The 22,810-nt window shown below is 46.7% G+C and overlaps 2 protein-coding genes across 5 annotated transcripts in view; one reads left to right on the top strand and one right to left on the bottom strand.

Moving 5' to 3' along the window:
• Positions 1-3,346: 3,346 nt before the first annotated feature.
• On the bottom strand, positions 3,347-15,736 carry Mrpl28 (mitochondrial ribosomal protein L28). The gene is made up of 6 exons (XM_077694259.1): positions 15,536-15,736; positions 12,562-12,814; positions 9,544-9,687; positions 6,190-6,322; positions 3,593-3,623; positions 3,347-3,501 (listed from the first exon to the last, which is right to left on the bottom strand). Exons 1-6 carry the CDS (start codon positions 15,718-15,720, stop codon positions 3,417-3,419), a joined length of 831 nt encoding a protein of 276 aa, XP_077550385.1. The 5' UTR covers positions 15,721-15,736; the 3' UTR covers positions 3,347-3,416.
• LOC144163325 (ubiquitin carboxyl-terminal hydrolase MINDY-2-like) overlaps positions 15,369-22,810 on the top strand; it is a 31,735-nt gene continuing 24,293 nt past the window's right edge. Inside the window, exons 1-4 of one of the 4 annotated variants that reach the window (XM_077694255.1) lie at positions 15,369-15,386; positions 18,418-18,680; positions 21,147-21,293; positions 21,935-22,041. In XM_077694255.1, coding sequence (XP_077550381.1) covers positions 18,423-18,680; positions 21,147-21,293; positions 21,935-22,041 — 512 coding nt within the window. In that variant the 5' untranslated portion in view covers positions 15,369-15,386; positions 18,418-18,422. Of the gene's footprint in view, positions 15,387-15,936; positions 16,221-18,417; positions 18,681-21,146; positions 21,294-21,934; positions 22,042-22,810 lie in introns of those variants that run through there. The other 3 variants (XM_077694253.1, XM_077694254.1, XM_077694256.1) reach the window with 3 other exon arrangements.

Below are 22,810 nucleotides of genomic sequence, written 5' to 3'. Positions count from 1 at the left end.
GCTCTGTAATGCCGGGATAAACGCATTTTAGAACGAGGGGCACGCCATCTTGCCCGCCGGTTGAGTACCCGGACGCGGAGTAGCTGGAGAGCCGGCGGCGCGCTGCCGGCGTCGATGGATGGGTGAGTTTTTTTTCCACGCGGTACTGTCTATTGTGGAAGTTTGGTTCGCTCTAAGAGTTGTTTTAACTCTATAACTGTTGTCGTTTTATTTTTCTAGAGTCATTTTTCTTAGTGCCTGTGCCATTCACCGCTCCCAACCCGGCTCGCTCGGACAAGCGCATCCAGGAGGGCCCTTCCATTGCGAACTTGCCTCACGTCAGACCTGCGCAGGCTGCTTCGCCGACAACTCTTCCAAGCGGTGAGTTCCGTGGCCAAAGGCCCGGGGCGACGTGCGGCGTACCCACGAAACCGGCTTTTGTCTCGTTCTTTCGCGCCTTTCGCGCATTTGGATTAAGTTTCAAACCGGGCGCACATTCGCCTTGGAGCCGAACGTTTCGTGGGCCGTCGCGACACAGGGACTCCGACTGTCACCAAAGCTTTGCGGTGCGCGTTAGGCTGTAGCTTCCGGGACAGCGGCGCATGTGCGGTTGAAGTCCTTCGTCGCTGCCTCTATTCTGGACATATTTAGCTTGGAAGCCCCGTTCAGCTATGGTGATAGTCCGTCTTCCTTTCCGAACGCCGCGGTAGCCGAGGCATTCCTTCCGCTCGCTCATCCTCGGTTCGCGCGGCGTTCGGAATAGTCGCCACCTTCAGCGAGCACCACTGAAGCACGGAACGCAGCTCTGCGGTCCGCGGCTCCAAATTGGGGCCGTGGCAAAGGCGAGTGATGGAATTTGTGTCCTTGGTTCCATTTCAGGTTGGCGTCCGGCACCGCTATACGCGTCCTCGAGATCCCCTTTCCCTGACCCCTGTGTCGTGTCTACTTGCACTTTATCCTTCACGCAAACATGCACTACTATTCTGGCTAGGCAGGTACACGTCTCCATCTGTCCTGTGTAGCTGGGCGACGCGTGTTTTGTACGCAGGTGTTTTGGGGCAATAAAAGTGGTTCTGTCGCTGTTCGTCTGTGTTACTTTGCCTTTCAGCGTCCCATCCCGTTCCTGTCAGGCGTAATCCTGCACCCCGCATTCGGTAAGCAGTCGTGAACTCCCAAACCGTAATATTTCTAACGTGATTTGCCTTTTGTTGCAGACCGCCTACTGTCTATGCGTCCCGGCCATCGCCCAGCAGGACGGTACCGTCATCGAGCCGTCCAGACTGCTGTTCGAGTCGAGCTGTCCGTGGCTGCGCCTGTCTTGAAATCATTAAACCCTGTTCAAAACCGGAGTACTGTCTTTGTCGTTTGTACACAGTCGATGTGGCTCGCTGGCATTGTTGGCTTGAGCCACCACAAGTACTGTGTTGTCCCTTGTATGCTATGGATAGAACTTGTCGCTCGCTTCGAACAGCATTTTAGCCAATCTTAGTGGCGCTCCTTGTAGTCGGGGGGAGGGGGGGAGGGAGAATTGCGATGGGTAGATGAGATCAAGAAGTTTGCAGGGATAAATTGGTCACAGTTGGCACAGGACCGGGGTAATTAGAGAATGGGAGAGGCCTTTGCCCTGCAGTGGGCGTAGATAGGCTGGTGAAGATATATATATATATATATAATATACATACATCATCGTCGTCACCAGCCTGCCTACGCCCACTGCAACATACATACATACATGCATGTTTCTTCCTATGGTAAGAATTCGAAGGAATAAATGGAAAGTAACCCGTCCACGTCTGCGCCAATTTAACGATGCAGTAAGCTTTTAGCCCCAATATAATTTTAAATGAAAGGGTAGAGGCAGCTCTAAAGAAGAAATTTCAACTGGTAATGGCACGTGGGGGAGTGTAGGGATCAGCATCGCAGGGGTGGGGGGGGGAGCAGAGGTTTCTCCAGGAAACACCAGAGGGGGCTTGGCCCCCGAGCACCCCCGTAGTCTCCGCCTATGCTTCCCATGCTCCATTTGCCAACCCGTGGGAGCCACTGCGTCACACGGATGGTTTATCTGCTGTCCCACATCCGCATCACATGACCCGTCCAACCATACGTTTTTCGCTTAATGTGATCTAGGATGCCTTCCACCCGTGTTTGTTCCCTGGGCCACGCTGCTGATTTCCTGTCCGAGTGTTCCCCTTAGCATCAATCTTTCCATGGCTCGTTGAGCTGATACCCCATGCTTCCGCCCCATAGGTCATAACCGGTTACGTACCGTACTCGCTTTTGTAATGATAACGGCTGGTTACTGCCCAAGGATGTCTACTGAATTCTGCCCAGCCCAAACTGAATCTGCATCAAATTTTGTTCCCATGATTTGAATCTGCACAAACAATTTGCACAAGACAGTTGTGACTATCGCCTTGCTTCAGCAACTCGTTACCTATTTGAAGGGGCGTTGCTTGGCATGTTTGTTTAACATTCCCTTGGATTTCTGTTTATTTTAGGTCCCACAGGTGAGCTTTCCGAGTGGAGTTCACTAAGCATTTTACGTAAATCCCTGCGCGACCGACCAAAAGGACAATGTCGTCAGCAAATTTTAAGTGGCTCAAATATTCCGCATTGATTCGTAATCCTGACCTCCCACAATTGAGTTGCTAGAAAACCTTTTCTATGCACGCTGCAAACAATTACGGAGATGTTGTGTCACCCTGTATTACTCCTCTTTTTGATATGGAAATGTTTGGTCTTCTTGTGGAGAGATATGGTAACCGTGCACTGTTCGTTGAAATCCTGGAACAAGGCTATGCGTACAAGTCTGGAGTGAAATGCCTTTTCATAACCTATAAATTCCATGTGTAAAGGTTTATTATACTCAGCGGAGTTTTTGTTGTATGTATCTGATCTGTTGTTGTGAGAGAAACCTTTTCGGAAGCCTGCTTGTTCTTTGGAACATTGAAAACCTAACGTGTCGCTTATTGGATAAGTTTTACTTTGGTGAACAGTTTGTACAGAACAGAGAGGAGGCCAATGGTCTTGTAATTTTTAAGCTCCTTCACATCACCCTTGTTATGAACTGGAACTATGTTTGCATTTTTACATGTCTTTGGCCCCCCCCGAGGTCCTAAGGCAATGCGAGAACGCTTCTGTGAGTTTTTCAATTAGTATGTCTCCACCAATGCCTAATAGATCAACTGGGATCCCATCATCTTCTGGGGCTTTCCATTTTTTCACCCTTTCAGGGCTTTCTTCACTTAATCCCTTGGTTACGCTAGGTGCATGTTCACGCATGTTGACAAAAATTTCTGGAAAAAAAAAAACAAAACAAAAAACAAGGTATTCATGAGAACTTCATGCTAATAGGAATGATGCATACTGAAACATGTCAACAAAACATTTTATTAACACTCTCTGGTATAACTACCTATCTTGGTCTAAATTAATTATTACGACGATGACTCGGAACTTGGGTTTGACGATGTTGACCGCTTGAAGGGGTTGAGTTTGGACACCCAGCTCTGAGGCTCTTCACTGAAAGGCAAGAAAGTGGACAAATGTAATTAAACCTACCTGAAGAAGTCCCAAAAGATGAAATTTCAAAAATGTGGAAAAGCAAACTCACGGCATGGCTTCCTGTTCCTTTTGTTCTTTCGCTGCAAAAGAAAATGAATACAATAACATTTCTATACTTTCCCAATTACTTGGCAAAAAGTGGCAAAAAAAAAAAACATTGTCTGCATAAGGAATGCTTATGTACAACATGGTAAGATGACAAAAAAAAAAAAAGCTTTTTATGTAGACCCTTGAACAGGTAACACAGCTGACTACCACATTTTCTGGTGTACGAGTCACACCAGTGAACATCTCAGAGTGCCCTATAAAAGTAATTCTTTCGGTACAAATATCTGCAGGTAAGTCACGCCCTCGCATAAGTTGCACTCTCCCATAGGAAGCCATTTCATTCAAAAGTAAGGATTTATACACACGAGAGTACGGTATGAGTTGGGCACAAAAGACGCCTTAAATTCATTCGGGTTAATTTGTTTTTATTGCACCTGAACACACAAGTGCTGCCAGTACATTGAAATACGCAACGCTTAACTGTAAGCCCATTCACTAATCATGTTCAAGATATCCAGTCGATCAAGTAACCCATTCAGAGCACACTGCTCATAAGTGGAGGGATGGCTCAACATTGGAACTCTGCAAATTGCAAAACACGTGAGGAAAAAAAAAATATACAGAAATTGTTAGATGAGGTGACTACGCAGTATACCAGGAAGTGAAAACTTATAGCTCCAGCAGACACTGCATCTTATGGGAAGGAGGAGGACAGACAGACAATGAACTTTATTGAGACAATGAACTTTATTGTAACAGGGGTGAGACAGCTGAATCAAGTTTGGGAGCAGTTTCTGGAGCAGCAAAATCTCGATTTTGGAGCAGAAGAACCTTGGTTTGGAGCAGTTAACGACATTTATTATGTCACCTTAGGTGCCCAAAAAATAAAATTTTTGGCAACTCGGGGGGAAAGAGCACTTTTTAATCTGTTTTGAATGTATATAACACTGAAACAGCCTCTTAATAAAGTTTTTCTACCAGAATATCACGAGGTACCAAATGCACTACCTTTTACAAACCATTTTTAAATTCATAGGCTCTATGTATAGATAACATGGAGTTCCGTTGAAAATATCAAGTTGAAAAACTAAGCAATCGTAAGGCATTTTTATTATCGTGGGAATGCCGAAATTATTATTTTTGTAATCCCAGACTTGGCTTTAAGCACAAGTGTAGAGCCACAGCAAAAGTTGCGCAAAGCGAGGTGACAGTCGTCGCACCCCACCAGCTTTCCCATATCAAACACTAAGGTGCAGGTTCACTACGATCGATCGTAATTTGAGTAACGTTGATATGTTTAGCCATCTCCCTTTTGGCATTAAATTTCACTTCAGATTGATGAACCATTATTACTAGCGTGCAATAATAGCCCGTCCTGCTATCGGACATTGCTTGAACATTTTGCGGCGATGTAGCCTGCGCCGCCCCTTTTGAAGTGTCGACCGTCCCATTCCCGCCGCTTGCAAGCTCGCTGTCAAAGGCAGCAGTAACTCCGCGTTTTATAACAACGCAATGAGTCAGAAATTTCACTTCAAGCGCGAACCGCGCCTCACACGAAACACGGTGAATTCGCGGGCACCGCGTTGTTTTCTATGAACTCCACCTTTCGAGTGGCGCAACTTCCCGTAACAGATCAAACTAAATCTAAACCTAGTCACCCCCATAACCAAAAGCACGGTAGAAATCTGTGAAGAGCGGTCTGCCTGAACTAGAATGAACTAGCCTGAACTACGAGCAACTGCTTCGCCCGCTGGCCATGTTTTCCGATCCTCACAATACCAAGATGGCGGCGCTCCGTGTACGTACGTAAAGTCGTTCCGGAGATACGGCGCTCAGAAAATTGCCGTTTTGTCATTAACTTGAACAAGTTTTGTCGCCTTAGTAAACATTAGTATTTTTATAGAGGACTTTGCAATAATTTTCGATGGGAAAGCTTTAAAAACATACAGAATATAACATGTGCAACCCGACATTGTGTCTTCCGAAAAAACTATTTCGGGTACCATTTTATGCGAGTTTTTTATTGAATGATCAGTCAATTTTTACAAACAGCATCACCTTGGGGGTAATGGAAAATTATGTGGTCAGTAAGCATTTTTCCCCACTGAAACTGATGGGAGCGTTAAAATCGTTGGCTCTCAGACTGTTTTGGAGCAGTTTGGCGCAATTTTACCAATTTTCAAGGTTTTGGAGCAGCCTGGCGCAGGAAAACAAATTTGTATCAAATCTGCGCAATATGCGCAGCTGTCTCACCCCTGTTGTAAGGAGGAGGAAAAAAAAGAGACTAGGTTTTGAAAGTCCAGCATCTAGATGTGACATTTTGTTGTTTCAGTTTTTACCACAATGTTATACATACTCACCTCCAGAAAAAAAATTGTCCATATTGACTTTGGCTTTCTTATGCTCTTTACAGTAAAGAAGTGCCTCCCTTCTGAGGAGGAATCAATACAAAGTTTTTCAATGACTCAAAAAAGCCTCTCCAATGAAATTACGCATTCCAGCCTTCTCAGAGGCGACTTCACCAGACACGTACTTTCGGGCACACTGAATCGTGTTTCCCCTCACAACCACCAAACGAAGGCAGCAAAGGGGACCCACCCTTCAATTCTTCCAAGTAATCATTCAAGAACTGGTACTTGAGGGGCTTGGGCTTGGGTAGGGCGTCCTCGTAGTCCATGAGCTTCCGCTCTGCCTTCCACAGCGTCAGACCAAACCAGTCCGCTTCTTCTTCCTGCGCATAGCAAGACACAAGAAGAAGAAGAAGAAGAAATTCCACAGGGCACTAAAGTCTGCTTACGCGCTTTCAAGGCGAAAGCATTGCAGCTTCCCCTGGCAATACATATCAGACATCTTCACAACTATAGGTGGTACAGTCTACGCTCGTTACAACGGATCTGGCAACAACGGACTTTCGGTTACAACAGACCATTTCTGTTGGTTTGTCTGGTCCCCATGTATTTTAAATGGAGCCCACTCCGCTCATAACGGACCCGTCTAGAGCAGACTATTGGCTACAACAGACTAAATTTTAGGCGAAAATTGTTTCGACTGAATGTTTACAGCGGACTTCCGCGGGGCCGGCACCCGATATGCTTTTTCTTTATTTATTTTCGTAAGAAAAGTGTTATGTCTGGCAACATTGCTGGAAGCCGGGTCGTTGGCACAGCCAAGCCAGTGCCAGTGGTTTTCTTTTTTTTTTTTTTTTTTTCCCCTTTTTGTGCGACTAGGGGCTTGAGTGGCAGGGTAGCTGATTTCACTGTCGGATAAATTAAGCGCAATTAACGCTGTTGAACATGGGGGAAAACAGGCCGACATCGCCAGAAGTACAGGAAAAAGGCTGCTGCCGATAAATGCGACTCCGGTGAGATTGAAAACAGGGCTATTGAATACCCGGAGGCGAGTCTGCCCTCGTCAGTTTTTTTTATGTAATAAAACTCAGGTTGAGTGAAGTTCGGTCTTTATTATTCTCATGCATGCATCGTTCCCGTTCCGTTCGGTGAAAAAGGGAAGAAATGCCTCAAGTAGGGGGGTTGTTTCCCATCCATTGTGTGCAATCTGCCAGTAACCGTGCACAGTCCAACTGGTCTAACTTTCGATTTAACAGCTGTCCGTCATCAGATTATTTCATTACATCTGTTTCAATGACCAGAATAAAATCGCTAAAAATGTGGAAGCTGCCTTGGGGGAACTTCCGGCAGCGATCCGATTTGTTTGACGAATGGTTTCGAGAAAACCTGCCTCGTCGTGAAGGGATTTAAAAGAGCCTAGCTAATTCTGATGGCCACGACTGGTTAATAATTGTGCCTAGTTATATTCTTGCTTTATCTGCTCAGCCTATCATTATCATGCGTCATTACACACTTGACCGCATGCGCTAGGCCTTTTCCAAGTTGCAGTGCTAAGCTTTGGAAATAGTGTTTACGCAATTCTTTGCCCTCACCCGAACACTGTGCAGAGGTGCTGCAGGCATGTAAAATAAACAAAGTGTATGTACTATGCATATGCAATATCGGTCAAAGTACCCACTTTAGGGCTCATCCCCCCCCCCAGTCGGATACTGCATACTTCGGCTACAGCGGACGTTTTTTTCCGGATTCAGAGGGTCCGTTGTAATGGGCGTAGACTGTGTTCATTGAAAAGTTTAGCTGTCAATTTCTTCGCTTGGCAACACTGGAAATAGCCACAGACATGGCCGAAGAGCCACGGACACGGTGCGGCTTGTGCCACTGTGGCCGCACGCCGAAGGAAAAAATAACACCAGCGGGCATCGTCTGCTCTGTTTCAACTCGATTCTCAACGGTGGTGTCAACAGAGTTGTTAAGCGCCAACCATATGGAGTGATTTTGCAAGCGACTTGGGGAGCGACGCGACTAGCGACGAACTACTTTTCGCCGCGGACCAAGTCACTCATCGAATCGCTCGGTTCTGGGTCGCCAGAAACAGTCCCTTGCCTCCCGGAAGTGGCCTTAGCGACTAGCCAATAGGAGAGCCCCTACGTCAGCACGCATCCTCCAGTTTTGGAAGAGAACGGGAGGGAGATTCGCGCAGATGGCGTTTGCGATGCAGCGGCAAAGAAAGCTTTGCATGGTAAAGCTTGTGTACATGCTGAAGCAGAAGTAAGAACGCTCCCGCACACACTGGGTGAGACCCGTGTGGCAAAAACGACGTCAAGAAAGCGAATTCTTCACGGCGTTCATGTTGGAGCCGAGAGATGAGGTGCAGAAGGAAAAGTGCGCGCTATCGCTAACCCAAACCAGTTTTAGAGATGCAATGAAGTGCAAAAAGCAAGGTAGAAGGGTGTAATACTTTTTAGTCATGGTTTTTATGACAAATGAACAAAAAAATGTTTGTAAACAACCAGCGTACCAAGTGCTTTACTATGCGCAGTGCGGGAACATTGAAATTGCCGTCCTCAGTCGCTCGAGCCGTCACTGTCATGTGGTTGCCTCGGCGAGCGACTTCGGTTCGGCGACTGCGGATCCTAGTCGCGTCGCTCGTCGCGTCGCTGGAAAAATCGCTCCATGTGGTTAGCGCTTTATTAATTGCACTCACATTGGAGTCGAGGCATTACTTTGCGTTCGGCGGGCTAGAGCTTGGAATGTCCAACCCATATCATGGGCTTAGCACGGACAAGTACCGCCATCCCATGGAGCCCGACGTAAGCAGTGACAGCCCACTCACATGGTTGCCTGCATGCGTGCGTCGCTATTGAATACAAGCTATACTGTGTCTGCATCTCTTTCTTCATAATTTGGTGCGAATAACTTGGACAGGCAGAGTGGCGAAAACCTGATGCCACAGCCCTCCCCCCTGGCTGACGGACACCTATTCTGCTCATGTGCTGTCACAATTACCTGCCCCACACACTAGTCCTTTTTTTTCCCACTGAGGTGACTGGGTGGTAACGCTCTTAGATCGTACTCTGGAGACCTAAGTTGGATTCCCATATGAACTGAAATATGTTCTTACATTCACCCTTCACACCGGCAACCTTTTTCTGCACTGGACTACAACAACAACGCCCATTTTTCCGTTTTTTGCACAACGGGGCACTTTAAATGTAGTGGCAGATTTTTCACGAAAAAGGGATAAAAGATAACAAGACAATCTGCCTTGTTTCATAGCTCCAAGTTCTTCTTGCCAGCACGACCTTTTACAGTCGCGGGCGAGCACAAACTCTGCCATACTAGCCACCTGTATTTTAGCCTTAACCTGTACTATTGGTAGGAGCAATGCACAGCTCATCGGTCCAGTGTTTCTCACTTGCGTACACGTCGGAGACCTTTACCCGGCCAGCATGAGTGGCATGGCATCTACAAGGACGTCAACACGCAACACATTGTCAAAGAGTTCAAGTCATGCCTTTTGCGCCGCCTCGTCAGACAGGTGTAAAATTTCAGACAAGCTCTCGCGAAAGCTGTAAGGGCTACGCTAATATGCGTGCCAACTCACAGATACAATGAACTCCTTGTACTTCTCCAAGATTTCTTTCTGCTTGTCCTTGTTGTCAGGGTAGAGGTCCTTTCTAGCCAGTGCCAGCAGCATTTTGCGCCTCAGGTCCAGTGCAAGCTGGGAGTGCAAGTCTTGCACCGGGGTCTGGAAAAAAAAAAAAGTATGTACACACATGAAGCCGAGACAAGCTCAAATTTCCAGGCACCAGGGTGACTGAACAAGAGAAATAGCCCAAAGTCCACAGCGTGAATGTGGTTAGACAGAAAAACCATCGACGACACATCCACATGAAATTGAATATACAGCGAATTTTTGGCAAAGACTGAGAATAATCCTAACAGCACATCCCTACTCGAACAAGGGCCTTTTAAGGATTGATACAATTCACCAAAGGGAAACATTCAGAAAACTATAACACAGTGGCACTCACAAAAAATCTGAACATAATGAAGTTCGCCATGAAGGTGCAACTTTTAAAAGCGGAGCTTGAGCCTATATTTCTCCAAATAAACAATCGAATGCTTTCTGAAGAAATTTTGATTCCGAGACTGGCTTCTGTGTTTTGCATGCCAAATCCGAATGTTGGGATGATAGTATTAGCTGTAGGGTCCAGGATTCAGTTTCCCGGCCGCAGAGGCAAAACCCACAAATGCCCGTGCGATTTTGGGGAGCACTAATGTTGTTACAATTTAGGTGCACACTGTCCCCAGACAGTCTAAATAAATCATAAAATGAAATGATAAAATAATAATCAATCAATCAATAATAATAATAATAATAATAATAATAATAATAATAATAATAATAATAATCAATCAATCAATCAATCAATCAACCTTTATTTTCGGTGCCCAGGAACAACCCTAGGGTCTTGGTACTGGTACACCATATACAAATCGTACATAAAACAAACTAAAATCAAGACAACACAACACACAAAACCGTATGCATGAAAGAAACAATAAAGTAAAGATAGTTACAGTAATCTCAGAAAGCAAAACAGCAAAAAAAAAAAATAAGAAAAGAAAAGAAACAGGAGAAGAAAAGAATAATAATAATAATAATAATAATAATAATAATAATAATAATAATAATAATAATAATAATAATAATAATAATAATGAAATTTCAAAAGTGCCCCATAGTACAGTTTGGCAGAAATACAGGTTTTGGCGTAAAAAAAAGTGCGTTCCACTCACATAAGGAGTGCAAGTGTTCAGCCCTGTCGACACCTCTGATTGGTCAAAGGCTTCACTGCGTCGTCTTCCTGGCAATACGATATAATCACAGGTGGTTGCAATCTTTTGGAAGGCAATGACGTGATTTGTGCCATACTGCTGGCGCTGATTTTATACTTTAGAGGGGATCACAGAAGACGTTTGCCGTACGACAGCTCTTTAGACGTCAGCCTGCACATTTTAAAGCCTTTGGATTCATTACATAAAAACCCAAAGAGTAGGCTTCCTTTGAGCGAACTCCATTTTTAATGTTAGCGACAACTACACCAAGCAACCAGTGCTCCTGGCCACACAACCGCCCCCCACAAAGCTTGTTCGAGAATTGCCGCTGCTTGGTTCGCTACTGTGACTCACACTAACGAAACCTTAAAAAGTTTCAATCCCACTGGCCAGCCCAATCCCACTGGCCAGCCCACAAAATTCATTGCCGAGCTTTTAAGTGCGATTCACTTCTTAAGCGACCCTGAACCTGCGTCCACCGGCGATGTCCGCATAGCATACCCACGTGGGGGATTGGCCAGGAATCTCTTCGTCTTCCTTGGCAACGGGGGAAGATGGGCGCGCGCTGCCTGGCCGCTGACATGGCACATACCCACGTGGGGGATTGGCCAGGAATCGGGCGTGAGAAGGGCTAATGCACCCGCTTAAAGGAGTACTGACACGAAATTTCAAAGCTGATATCCGCTCTAGCAATCAAGTACAACGACAACACAAATAGGTGTCTGTGAATAAATGCATCTTTCTTTCTTTGTAGTTGTGTGTGTGTGTGTGATCTCTCTTTCGCGAACATTACCGAACCGCGCAAATTCAACTCGTGCATTCGCACTTTCACATTCTTCCCCTCGGGGAAATGCGGGGAATTTTTGTACAAAGTTATACCTCAAAAGACTCAAACCACCTTCCCCATAAAATTGCTGCAATCGTTAAAGCTGTACTGTTTCATGCTGATGTCCCTAATAGCACTGTTTAACCTTAATTTTAAAGACCTCATTGTATATTTGGGCAAACAATTTTGATAGTATTGTAGCGAGGTAATCCCCACACGACGACGAGAATGAAGGTTCGTGACTCCGGGACGGCTTTACCATCAAGCCACTGCTGTACACTTGTTTGTAAACAACCTGTAAAATATGCCTATGTAAATATGCCTAACAATATTGTGTAATGGTAATTTGGGCCATTGCATGTTCTTGCTGTATTTATGTGTTTATAAGCGTTTCCTTTTTTTATTTCATCTTTTTTTTTTCCATCCTACTCCCCTCTTCAATGTACTCGACTAAGGGTATACACAAAAAATTAAAAAAAAATGTTCCTACTGAAAGTTGAGAGAAGCGCGAAAGTTAAAAGTGCGTCCAACCTTGGCCAAAAGTTCATCCACTCAATCGCCAAACATTCAACGACCAAAATCACAAATGAAAAATGAACCCACGCGACGATTTTCCATGCACTAAGCACTAAATGCATCTACGAACGATCTAGTAAATGTATACCGATATGTGGTTTATGAGGTAACGGTGTACCATTGTACTCTTTCTTCTTGATCGGTGCATGTATTGTCTTATCTAGAACCATTCCTTCTTCACCATTTTCAAGTAACCATTTCGACACAATGGAAGCCCGGTTGCACGCATGCGCCATGTGTCCACAGATCTTATCAGAGCTTGTTGGTCGAACAATCGGTCTATAGGGAAATGCATTAGTTTTTTGACAGAACGCCATTGGTCCCACTAAGATAGCTTCCGCTTTAAAAATGGGGGTCAGTCCCCCGGGGGTCGTTTACCTTCAAGATGTAGAGGTCGAAGCCGCAATGCTCGTTGATGAGAATCAGGGTCCTCTCGGTCACGGTGACGCGCATGTACTTGTCCAAGATCTCGCTGTACAGGATCACGCGCTTGAGGCTCGGGTAGAAGTACTTGACGTAGCGGACGTAGGGGCGCCGCATGTAGCCCATGATGATGCCTTCGCCGCCCCAGATACCTTCCTGGCACTCCCGGGGGTACAGCACGGGAATGGCCCTCTCCTCCGTCCTCCAGCTGCGAGGCGAAGACGCGGGGCGTTAGCCCCAGGACACCCCGTGGCTTGCTTCTCCACTGACAGCCAGAGTACGGGAAAAATGACCTTGCACATCTATTTGATTGTGGCTGTGGGATATGTTCACAATGAAATTTTATGTAAATTCGACCTCCCTCCCCCCTCGTAACTTCACTCAGCCCGCTTCGAATCAAGCGCTGCCTTCCGTCCTCTGGAGTGAAAAGACAGCAGGGTCTATTCTCACGGCAGCCGTGAGAATTACATTCCCAAAATTCTCACGGCAGTCACGTGTGATTGGCTAAGCATGCTGCCTGGAGCACCGGTGGGTTAAATATTATTCGAAAACCCATTCTGTTGACACCTGTAGCATTGTAGTATACTACCCGCTTTGAAATGGGAATACTTCAGTTCAAATCCGAAATAGGGCAACTTTTTTTTGTGTGTGTGTAGTTTTCAAGAAAAAAGACTTCAGGTTTTCGTTCATCGAGGTTTTGAAAGTGAATTTTTTTGCAGAGGGTTGCTCCTACAATTACCCCGCCATCGACGCACAGGACTTCTACCGAGATAGGTTCTTTTTGGCATAGCTAAGCTGGGTTATGTTACATTGGGTTGGGTTACTTTAAGGGAGGTTGATTTCCAGAAATGCCTGGCAGGCTTTTGTGGAAATAGTGCAGTGAGAGCAGACACTGCCTGGAAAAAAAAAAAAAAAAGAGAGAAGAGGGGGGATTTCGGTGCGCACTTATTTTTTTCGCTCAAGTGACAGCTATCTGCGCGAAGAAACGTAGGCGGTACTGTTGTGGTGCCCCAGCGGCTTCTGGAATTCAAGGGGAGGGGTTATTCAAATGTCGGGCTAGGGCACCAAACCTCCCCTACCCCGACAACTCACTGTCACGGTCGCTTCACAACTCATGATGAGAGTAAGTAGTCTGTCTTGATTCTCACCCAACCGGCCAAACCACTACTGCTCAGTGAATAGCCCGAGTCACTATTAATTATGGCAGTGGCTATATTACCGGCAGCAGGCAGATTAGCCTGGGAGAAAAGTTGCTGGCAGTTCCTCGCCATGTCACTCAGATGACATCCAGCTGTCTGTAGGGAATGGTAGTCTACCTCTGACGGTAGCTCTGTCTGCCATGGTTAGCGTGGCGCAGTGGTTGTGCCTCTGGTTCCTGATTGCAAAGTCCCTGGTTTGATCCCACCTGCTGCAACCCCTTTTCATTTTATTTTTATGAACCCTGTTCCTTGTGATTTTCGTCGCCTTATTCATGGGTTACATTGGGTCAGGTTAGGTTACATGCTGGCCTAATATACATACGAGTAAAGCATGCAGGGGAAGAAATTTAGCTGCGTGGGTGATAGTAAAATAACGACCAGCAGAAAAAAAAAAGGTAGGGTCTATTATCCCGGCAACTGTGAAAATTACCGTCAGAAATTTCTCACGGCAGTTACCTCTCATTGGCTAAGCACGCTACGCGGAGATTCTATTGATAAATATTCCCTAAAAAGTTGTGTTTCCAGCTGCCCCTGTAGCGCTGTGGTACAGTACTTGGTTTTAAACGAGAAGGTTCAGGTTCAAGTCCGACATTGTGATGTTTTTTTTTAGCTTTCAGAACTTTTCGGTCATCGTGATTTTGTTAATTTTTTTAGTCTGGTTTTTCTGTCAAGAGATCGCCGCACAGGACTTCTAGAACGGGTTGAATTAAGTTAAATATGGGTTGTGTTCTGCGCCGTTGGGCTGGGTTAGGTTAGGTTTGTTGCAGTTGGGCTGGATTTGGGTAGGTTATGACGCGTTCGGTTAGGTTACGCTTGGTTCAGTGAGGTTATGTTATGTTATGTTAAGACGTATTATTCAGCAAGTTTTGGGCCAGCCAGCTTTTATGAAAACTGCCGTGAGAATTTTCCGGAGGTAATTCTCACGGCTGCCGTGAGATTAGACGCAGCAAAAAAAAAAAAAAAATGCCGGCAGGATGGTCACATGGTCGCGACTAGCGTCACTACATAAAGTCATTTTAGTGACGATAGTCGCGACCAGCCAATGGATGTGCAGTGCCCGCAGAATAGCCCGGGAGAAAAGTTGCCGTCACTTCCCTGCCACTGGCTGCTGCACTCACTTGGCATGAAGAAGAACTGCCGGCAACTTTTCTCCCGGGCTAATCTGCTGCCTGCCGGTAAAATAGGCGCAGCCATTAATTATTAATTATTGCTCCAGCTGGGGGTTCACCTACACGTGGCCGTAACTAGAGTTACGTCCAATCACCTGGAATTATCAACAGGAAAAAAACAATTAACAGTATTTCTGGCTTTCCAGAAACAGACTTTCCAAATGACGGCTTTGCCGCAGCCGGCAAGTAGTGGACACTGGTTCAGCATCAATAATAAAAACAGGGTAAAGAAAACGAACATAACTCAATTTCATCTTCAGATTACTGTTCGTCAACTAACGGCACCCAGCTGACCGTTTCCGAACTGAAAGTAAAAGAAGAAGAACGAACAGCAGCTGATGCTCATGGCCGGTACCAATCCTAGGCTGGGTGTGTATTGCGATCGGTCGCCCCATCGACAGATACACCGCAGGTATGTACGTCTTTTCCGAACGCCACTTCAAGCCTCCGTGGCCCCATGCACGTTCCTCTCTCAAATAGCTCAAAATATGGGGCGCTACTACGGCCGCGAGGCAAGCACGCGCGGACATATCGTCCAAGGACGCCGGTTACCGTACTCACATTTCATTCGTTACAGGGTTCCGGACATATTTATCAGGCGGAGGTTTGTAGTGAACAGCAGCGGGTTTTCTCTTCATGTCCTCTAGGAATCGACGATAATGCGCGGGAAACCGTTCGAAAATGGGCACAAATTTCTTCGCTCCCGACATCGTGCAGCGGGTCGAGAGGAGGCTATGGTCGAGCATGGGTCGAGCAGCACGCACGATGTTTGCAGCGATGGAAAGAACACGTGAAAACAAACATATGATAGCTTCTAGAAATTGTTTCTAAGGAAAGAAAAAAAAATTATATTTTACACTAGGATAATTTTGAACATTTGTAAAGAAATTGTTCAGGGGTTGTTTGATGTATACAAACAACTTTCGAAGGAAAGTCAGAAAAGCTGCAGTCCAACGGCGGCGCGGCCGAATTTATTAGAAACCAAACCACCGTGAGCTGTCGCCTTGTCGCCGTGCGCTTGTTCGTGCATTGCTAGTACGCTAGTACAGTTAAAATTTCTTCTTGTATTGTTCTTCTAAGCGCATTGGACCTTCGCGATAGTGCTTCACTCCTGAACACTCTGTCTGTTTTGCTGCGGACACTCATCACGCAAATTGCCATGGAAGTACACAGTACCTGTTGAACAAGGATTGCAATGTCAAATATTTATGCACCTGAAAAATCGCCTTCCTATCGTGATTTTCGGGTAAGCTACCGGGTAAACTCCGGTCATTATTTTTCAGTCTTTTATTTGGGACAGCGCTCTCGCGGATCAGCCGAGAAGCGCTAATTAGGTTAGCACCAAATTCTCATTGCGCTGAAACAAGTGTTGTGGGCCAGGGCAGGTCAAGCGTCTCGCTGCGACGGTTTTTAGAGCGGTTGACCCCGATTAAATGCATGACGGCGTGCGCAAAACGGTACGGCGGGCAGATTTTGGCGTGCGTGAATACATCTACGCCGCTATGACCTTCGTCTAGCCGGACCCAAAACAATCGCTCTTTGCCGGCGTTGCGCACGAAGTCTGGTCGAAAACAAGGTTCGTTGCAGGGTGTCAGAAGCTGCGAATTTTCTCGCTCTGATGTCCGTCTCCTGTCAGTTCGCGTGCTCGGCGTGCCCTAATTTCGTTTGCTTTTTTTCTTTCTGAGGGCGAAGCAAACGAAAGAGAAAGCAGTCTGACATGATTAGGCAATCATGCTGGTGACACCGCAAAGCAAGGGGCACTTGGGTTTATAAACAGCGTCGTCGCATTTCCGCGAATGTTTAGCCGCACAATGCAGCGATTGCTGTACGTTTGATCGTAACGGGGTCTTAGGCGCCCCTAACTGCACTCATTTTAGCCGTGATAACTGACGGAAAAACAGTTGCTGCGTCACTGTAATGTCGTCGAACGTGTTCTGTAAGCGCAGCTCGTACGGTGGCACTGAATTTGAGCATTTAACTCCCTCGTACCGAGTTTTCACTGCATACAATGCTCTGCTACGCAGTAGAATGTACTATTCCTTTGACGTGCGTGCCTTTAGATCTAACACTGCGTTATCTTAATCCTAAGGCATCAGATTGAACAAAGCAATGAAAAAAATGAAGTGCATTTGATCTATGAACGTATCCTTAAAGAACACCTGCACTTCTTTTGTCTGCCTGTCTACTCGTGGTAACACACAGCTTTGAATAGTTTCAAGACTCTTGTTCAGGTACATTTCACAGATGTTTTACAAGGGGCAGCAGTGAGTGAATCAGGCATGGCAAAAATTTCTTTGGTTGCAATCTGAAGCTGAGTAATAGCGGTTTCAGAATTTCCTATCTGTGCTGCAGTCTCCCTTAGTGCAATGAGTTAAAGCCTTTCCTTGCACAACTGGACATTAATTGCACAAGGAACTGGGTCACTGCAACTTTCGGCGAGTGCAAGCCATTCAGATAAGTTGTACGAGTTTGTAGAGACCTCACCTATCACAGCAGGTGTGCAGACCCCTGAAAGCAACACAGGCAAATGTAGTATCAAGTGAAGGGCCCTGGTAACTGACATGAAAATTAATAAGTTTAATTATTATTACTTGTTGCGAGTAGTGAAGTGCGTAGCTGAGCCAACCAACAAATGCCTTGCACTAAACCAGGATTACGCTTAGCAAGATTGTATTAGTCTTACCAAGTGGAGTGAAATATCAACTACATCGGAGCAGAGGCCCTACTAGGGGAGTTGGTAGAATTGCATTTGTTTGGGTAACGAATCATGAACAGCTCCAGATCGTTGTGTTTGAATCATTGCTAATAGTATGAAACTGTTGACCTTTGAGGTTAGCATTGTTGCTCCTCGTCAGTTTTATGTAATTTGTTCGCTTCGCTTGTGAACTTATTTTTTGTGGCCATTCCTTTTTTCCACCTGTTTTCGTGTGGTGTGTCTTTCTCTGTCAGTGCCGATGCTTTGTCCAGTGTGAAGTCTGTGGCAGCCCTAAAGAAAGGCTGATGCAACTGTGCTGTGCAAGTAGCGTGGCTGGTCTTTGTCTGCAACTTTTTCTACTGTCTCCGGGGGAAAGTCATTGCTGTCGTTGAGATTCAAAGAGTTTGGGTGTAATGAGGTGAGTTTTTCAGCTTGTCGCAAATCTCTCACGTTCTGAAAAGTATTCCCACAGAGTCATCGTCAAACGTGAAAGCTTTCTTTGTGTCCAATATCTTGTCTAGGGGCCAATCCTGCCAGGTTTCAGAGTGATGAAAGCCCATCAAGCAGCCTTTGGTGACAAATTTTACAGAGTCCGAAGCATTCTGCAAAGAATTTCTTCAGCGTTCGTATTGAAGCTGAAGCCTTGCCGCGTGTGAAGTGCTGCGCCTCTGAAGTGGCTCTGCGGGATTCCTGAAGGGTTTGCTCTGAGAGTGAGGTTGCTAAGGCGGTCTGTGTGGTCTCCCCGCAGGTAGAATGGAGCAGCCAAGTGCAGAGTTGCAGCAGCAACTGCCGCCATCCGCGGAGGACGGAGAGGGGGGTGCGGAGGCTGCCGCAGCATCCGTGTCGGAGAACGGCAAGTCGACAGCCGAGGCGGCAGCTGCTGAGTCCCAGCCCGAAGCCGCGACGGCCACTTCCTGTTGCACCAGCCCCAACACGGAAGAGCCTCCCCAGTCCATCTACCACATCAAGTGGGTGCGCTGGAACAACCAGAAGACCCCTGTCGTCACGCAAGTACGGTCCCTCGCTCTCCCTTCCCCTGTTACATATACTACTACTTGGCTGTGGTAAGCCAAGGGGCAGTTCACTTGTTGACACGCACATGCGTTGCAACAAGTGAAGAAAACTTGCGGAGGTATTTTTGAATTCGCAGTGCAAAACAACCAGGGCGAGAGAGAGAGCGACACATGCTGTGTGCCTTGTTTTTGTTTTTTCTGCTGCGAATTCAAGAATACGCGGCAGATCGACTCATCCAAGTATCAGTGTTCACCAGGTACTTGAGATACTCTTGAAGCATTGGCATTTGTGGGTTTTTTGGAGTGGAGCGAAATGTAAAAGCCTTCTTTTAAGTGTGAATGCACTTCTTAAGCGAGCCTGAATCGTCCGCCGCCGTAGTCCGCATAGCAACAGCTGCGGGTGCGCGCGCTCGTCTTCCCTAGCAACGGGGGGAGATGGGCGCGCGCTACTCTCCTCCTCCTCTCTCCGCTCAGTGACTGCGGGTGTTGGGCGCCTCCTCATGGCACATACCCACGTGAGGGATTGACCAGGAATCGGGCGTTAGAAGGGCTAATGCACCCGCTTAAAGGAGTACTGACACAAAATTTCAAAGCTGAGATGACGTTGAGTCTTACATGCGAGAGCAGGTGCTGCTGTACGTGCCCTTTCGGAGCGAGGGGGTCGACTTGCTGGACGGCAACAGGTTCCTAAAGTTGTACGAAGAGCACAGGGACGCTATAGAGAGCAAGAGGATGGAGTACAACCCGGCGAACGGCGATGTGGTCGTTCAAGAGTTAGTCGAGCAACATTACGCAGAGATGTTGCGCATGAGGAGAGAGCGGGAAGTTGAAGAGGAAGAAGAAGAACGGCGACGGAGAGAAGAAGAAGACGACGATTCGACGCCGAAGGTGACGGCCGTCTCCTCCGCCGCCTCCACCTCCGAGCAAGCCGGGGCGGGAACGGACGCCGACGTCCTTCCCAACGACCGCCTACTCCGCTTGATAAAGGAGACGGTCACGCCGTGCGCCGCAGTTCGCAAGCGACGGGGAGTAATGGACCGACAAGAGTACCTCTCGATGATGCGCAGCACCAACCCCGAGCAGTACGAGCTGCTGCGCGAGATCCTGCATCGCCAGACCACTCCTGGCCAGCCTCCGCTGCGAGTCTTCTTCACGGGACCCGCATCCTTCTAGCAATCAAGTACGACGACAACACAAATAGGTGTCTGTGAATAAATGCATCTTTCTTTAAGTGCGAATGCAACCATGCATTCGCACTTACACACTCTCCCCCTCGGGGAAGTGCGAGGGAATTTTTTTTAGACACTGGGAGGGAAGGAGGGGAAAGAAAACCGCACCCCTGCCACCAGTGCTGCACAGGAAAAGGCAACGAATACTAGCATTGGATAGTAATGATACTTTAGTGCCACCTGTGGCCGATGAGTGAGTCCACTGCAAGGTGTGGAATGACAAAGAATTGAAGCGCTAGGACAACGACACGAGCGAGTCAACACATATGAGCACCTCATGTGTGTTGACTCACTTGTCCTGTTGTCCTAGCGCTTCAAGACTGTCATGTTCTATCCAACAGGTGTGGAATGTGGTTGGCGTCACTTTAGTTGCTAAAATGGTTATAGAGAGCGAATTAACTTAGTTCAGCGGCTATCTGTCTGGGCATGCGGGGAATAAAGGATAACAAATTAAACACTGTTATGAACTAAAGTGCGAGAATGAGACGACCGGGTGACGTGTATTGAAAACATGGGCATGACATGTTACGAGGATGACGATGAAAAAAGATGTTGCTCTTTCATGGGCATTGTTTCAATCCGCAGGGTTTTGTTGTTTGCAAGAGGCTCAGCAACTTGTGTACCGTATTTTCTGGTGTATAAGTCGCGACTTTTTTCTGAAATTTTCGTTGGTGCGTCTTATCGACCGGTGTGACTTACGTATGGAATAAATTTGGCATGTGGCGGCTGCGCGTGGTCTGCACTTGAAAAAATGCCTGTGTGCTGCATGATGTCAGCACACATTAAGAGACACAGCGCTATGGTCTAAATGAATCAATTATTTGTTAGGAAGAAGGCTTCAATGGTTTTGCCTTAATGCTGTCTGTAAGTACATGCAATCTTTGTGTATCAATAAACCATATGTGAAAAGTTACTTCTGTCTAGACTTTGGACGGTAGATGCATGTGTCTAGCACTGCTTACCGGGGGATGCGTTCAGAGGAGGCGGCCGCCACAACCATGTGTACTTTCGCTGCACTTTCTAACGAACTGATCCTCCATGAGTTTACCTGATTAACCAGTGCGTTTTGTACATTGGTGCATCTTATACACCGGTGTGACTTAGATACATATTTTTTTCGGAAAAAATGCAGTTTTGAGGGGGGTGCGACTTATACAAAAGTGCAACTTATAGACCGGAAAATATGATATATCGAAGCGTCGCTGGTAACCGAGTCCTGTGGTTGTCTGGTGCAGAATGAGAACGGGCCCTGTCCGCTGATCGCCATCATCAACGTGCTCACCCTCAAGGGCCTCATCAAGCTTCCCCACACCCTGGACGTGGTCACCGTTGAGCAGCTCATGGAGCACCTGGGTGACTGCATCCTCTCCTCGATACCAAAGGTGCTGTTGTGTAGCGGCAGTCTGCGTACAAAGCCCTCCGCTTATCAAAATCACCTCTTTGTCAGCGAAAATTGTGTGCAGAGAATGCAGGCAAGGCTTCTAAGGATAAAAGAGACAAACACGGCCATTTCTGAAGCTGCTGCATTTGTCCAGTTCGCATCATTTGAGGCCTAGACACGAACTGGCCAGCCTTGCTGCTGCAGCTGTGTGCGGTTCACCTTTTGACGTCCGTGTAATTGAATGTGACTAAATTCCAAGTGAGAAAGGGAGGGAGGGATGGAGCTTCCGTTTTTGTCTGTGCAAGCTAAATGCCAAGGGGTACTGAAGACATATTGTTAGGTCGAAAAGACAAGGTGCAGGATAGGGATACGTCAGATAAACGCTAGTGTCCTGTCCTGTGCCCTGTTTTTCAGCATTACTAATATGTCTTCAGTATCGTGTAAGCAATGAGCCCAACTTTTCGCCCTTAATTAGCGAGGTTTACGTTTATTTCTGTGTCTGCGCCACCTTGGCCACTCTTTGTACTAAGTATCACCCTCGTAGTGCCCAAGTGTAATCTGAGATCTGTCTTTGACTCTTGGAAAAAGATGGATTTGCTTCTGCGCTAGCACGGAGTGGACAGTGTTTAAAATCCTGTGCAGGACATTCCGGAAAGTGCGCAGCTAAACTACGAACAGAACATGCACGACGCCATGGCCATCCTGCCCAAGCTGCAGACAGGCCTGGATGTCAATGTCCGATTCACTGGGTGAGCTGCTGTTTCTCTCGCTTCCCAAAGCGCTGTCTTCGTTATGTATGCCGGAGGCTATAGTTCAAAGCACAAGCTGCATGCATGCAGCACTGTGGAGGCTACATTGTTGTCAACAGTGCGCCCACTGAGGGCGCCTAACTTGCCGTGAAGGGGGTTCTGAAAGGACATTTCCTTCTCCCCTCTCGGCAAGTGGAACCGCAAGGCCTCAGTGCCTATTCTTGCTTTCCTTCGTGGTGAGTTAGGCCCCCTCAGTCGGGGCTCTATTGACAACCATGTAGCCGCCACAGTGCTGCATGCAACTTGTGGTATGGACTATAGGTAGTTAGTAAGTAGCGCTAGTTCTTTGTCGGTGTGCATAGACCCGGTCCCTTCCTTGCGTAATTAACTCATTGTGGTACGGGATTTCAGGAATTGTGCTAACGTGTTTCGTTGAAAACATTATGTAAGGTTTTGGTTATCACTGCATCCAAAAAATCACAGCTTTGTAAGGTGTTTCAGTAAACACCTTTAAAAATTTCTAACGTCTCTAATCTTTCAACAGGGTGCAGTACAAGACACCGGCTCGCGCTGTAATCAGTCACACGACTTGATCCACGCAACAACTGCTTCAAATACTTTTACTGTACAAGAACCATTGTTGAATGAAACAAGCTCTTTAACAAGGCAGTAATCGAAAATCAGTATCTGCCTTCGAGTCACATCTGCACGCATGATGCATCTTTTTTGTTTCTCTGTCTATTTGTTGTATGATTCTGTATGTTTCGCC

This window comes from Haemaphysalis longicornis, unplaced genomic scaffold (genome assembly GCF_048455015.1).
Source record: "Haemaphysalis longicornis isolate Haplotype H1 unplaced genomic scaffold, Haemaphysalis longicornis Haplotype H1 scaffold_12, whole genome shotgun sequence".
In the NCBI taxonomy this organism is placed as follows: Eukaryota; Metazoa; Arthropoda; class Arachnida; order Ixodida; family Ixodidae; genus Haemaphysalis; species Haemaphysalis longicornis.
Note: the sequence above shows the minus strand (reverse complement) of the source record. Positions and strands in the feature narration are given on the sequence as shown.

Coding starts and splice junctions, on each gene's coding strand:
- Mrpl28 (XM_077694259.1), bottom strand. CDS start 15,720: ATGCTCGACCATAGCCTCCTCTCGACCCGCTGCACGATGTCGGGAGCG. Junction 3,624..6,189: donor TTACTTGGAAGAATTGAAGG/GTGGGTCCCCTT, acceptor TTTCTTTTGCAG/CGAAAGAACAAAAGGAACAG. Junction 3,502..3,592: donor AAGGAACAGGAAGCCATGCC/GTGAGTTTGCTT, acceptor CTTGCCTTTCAG/TGAAGAGCCTCAGAGCTGGG.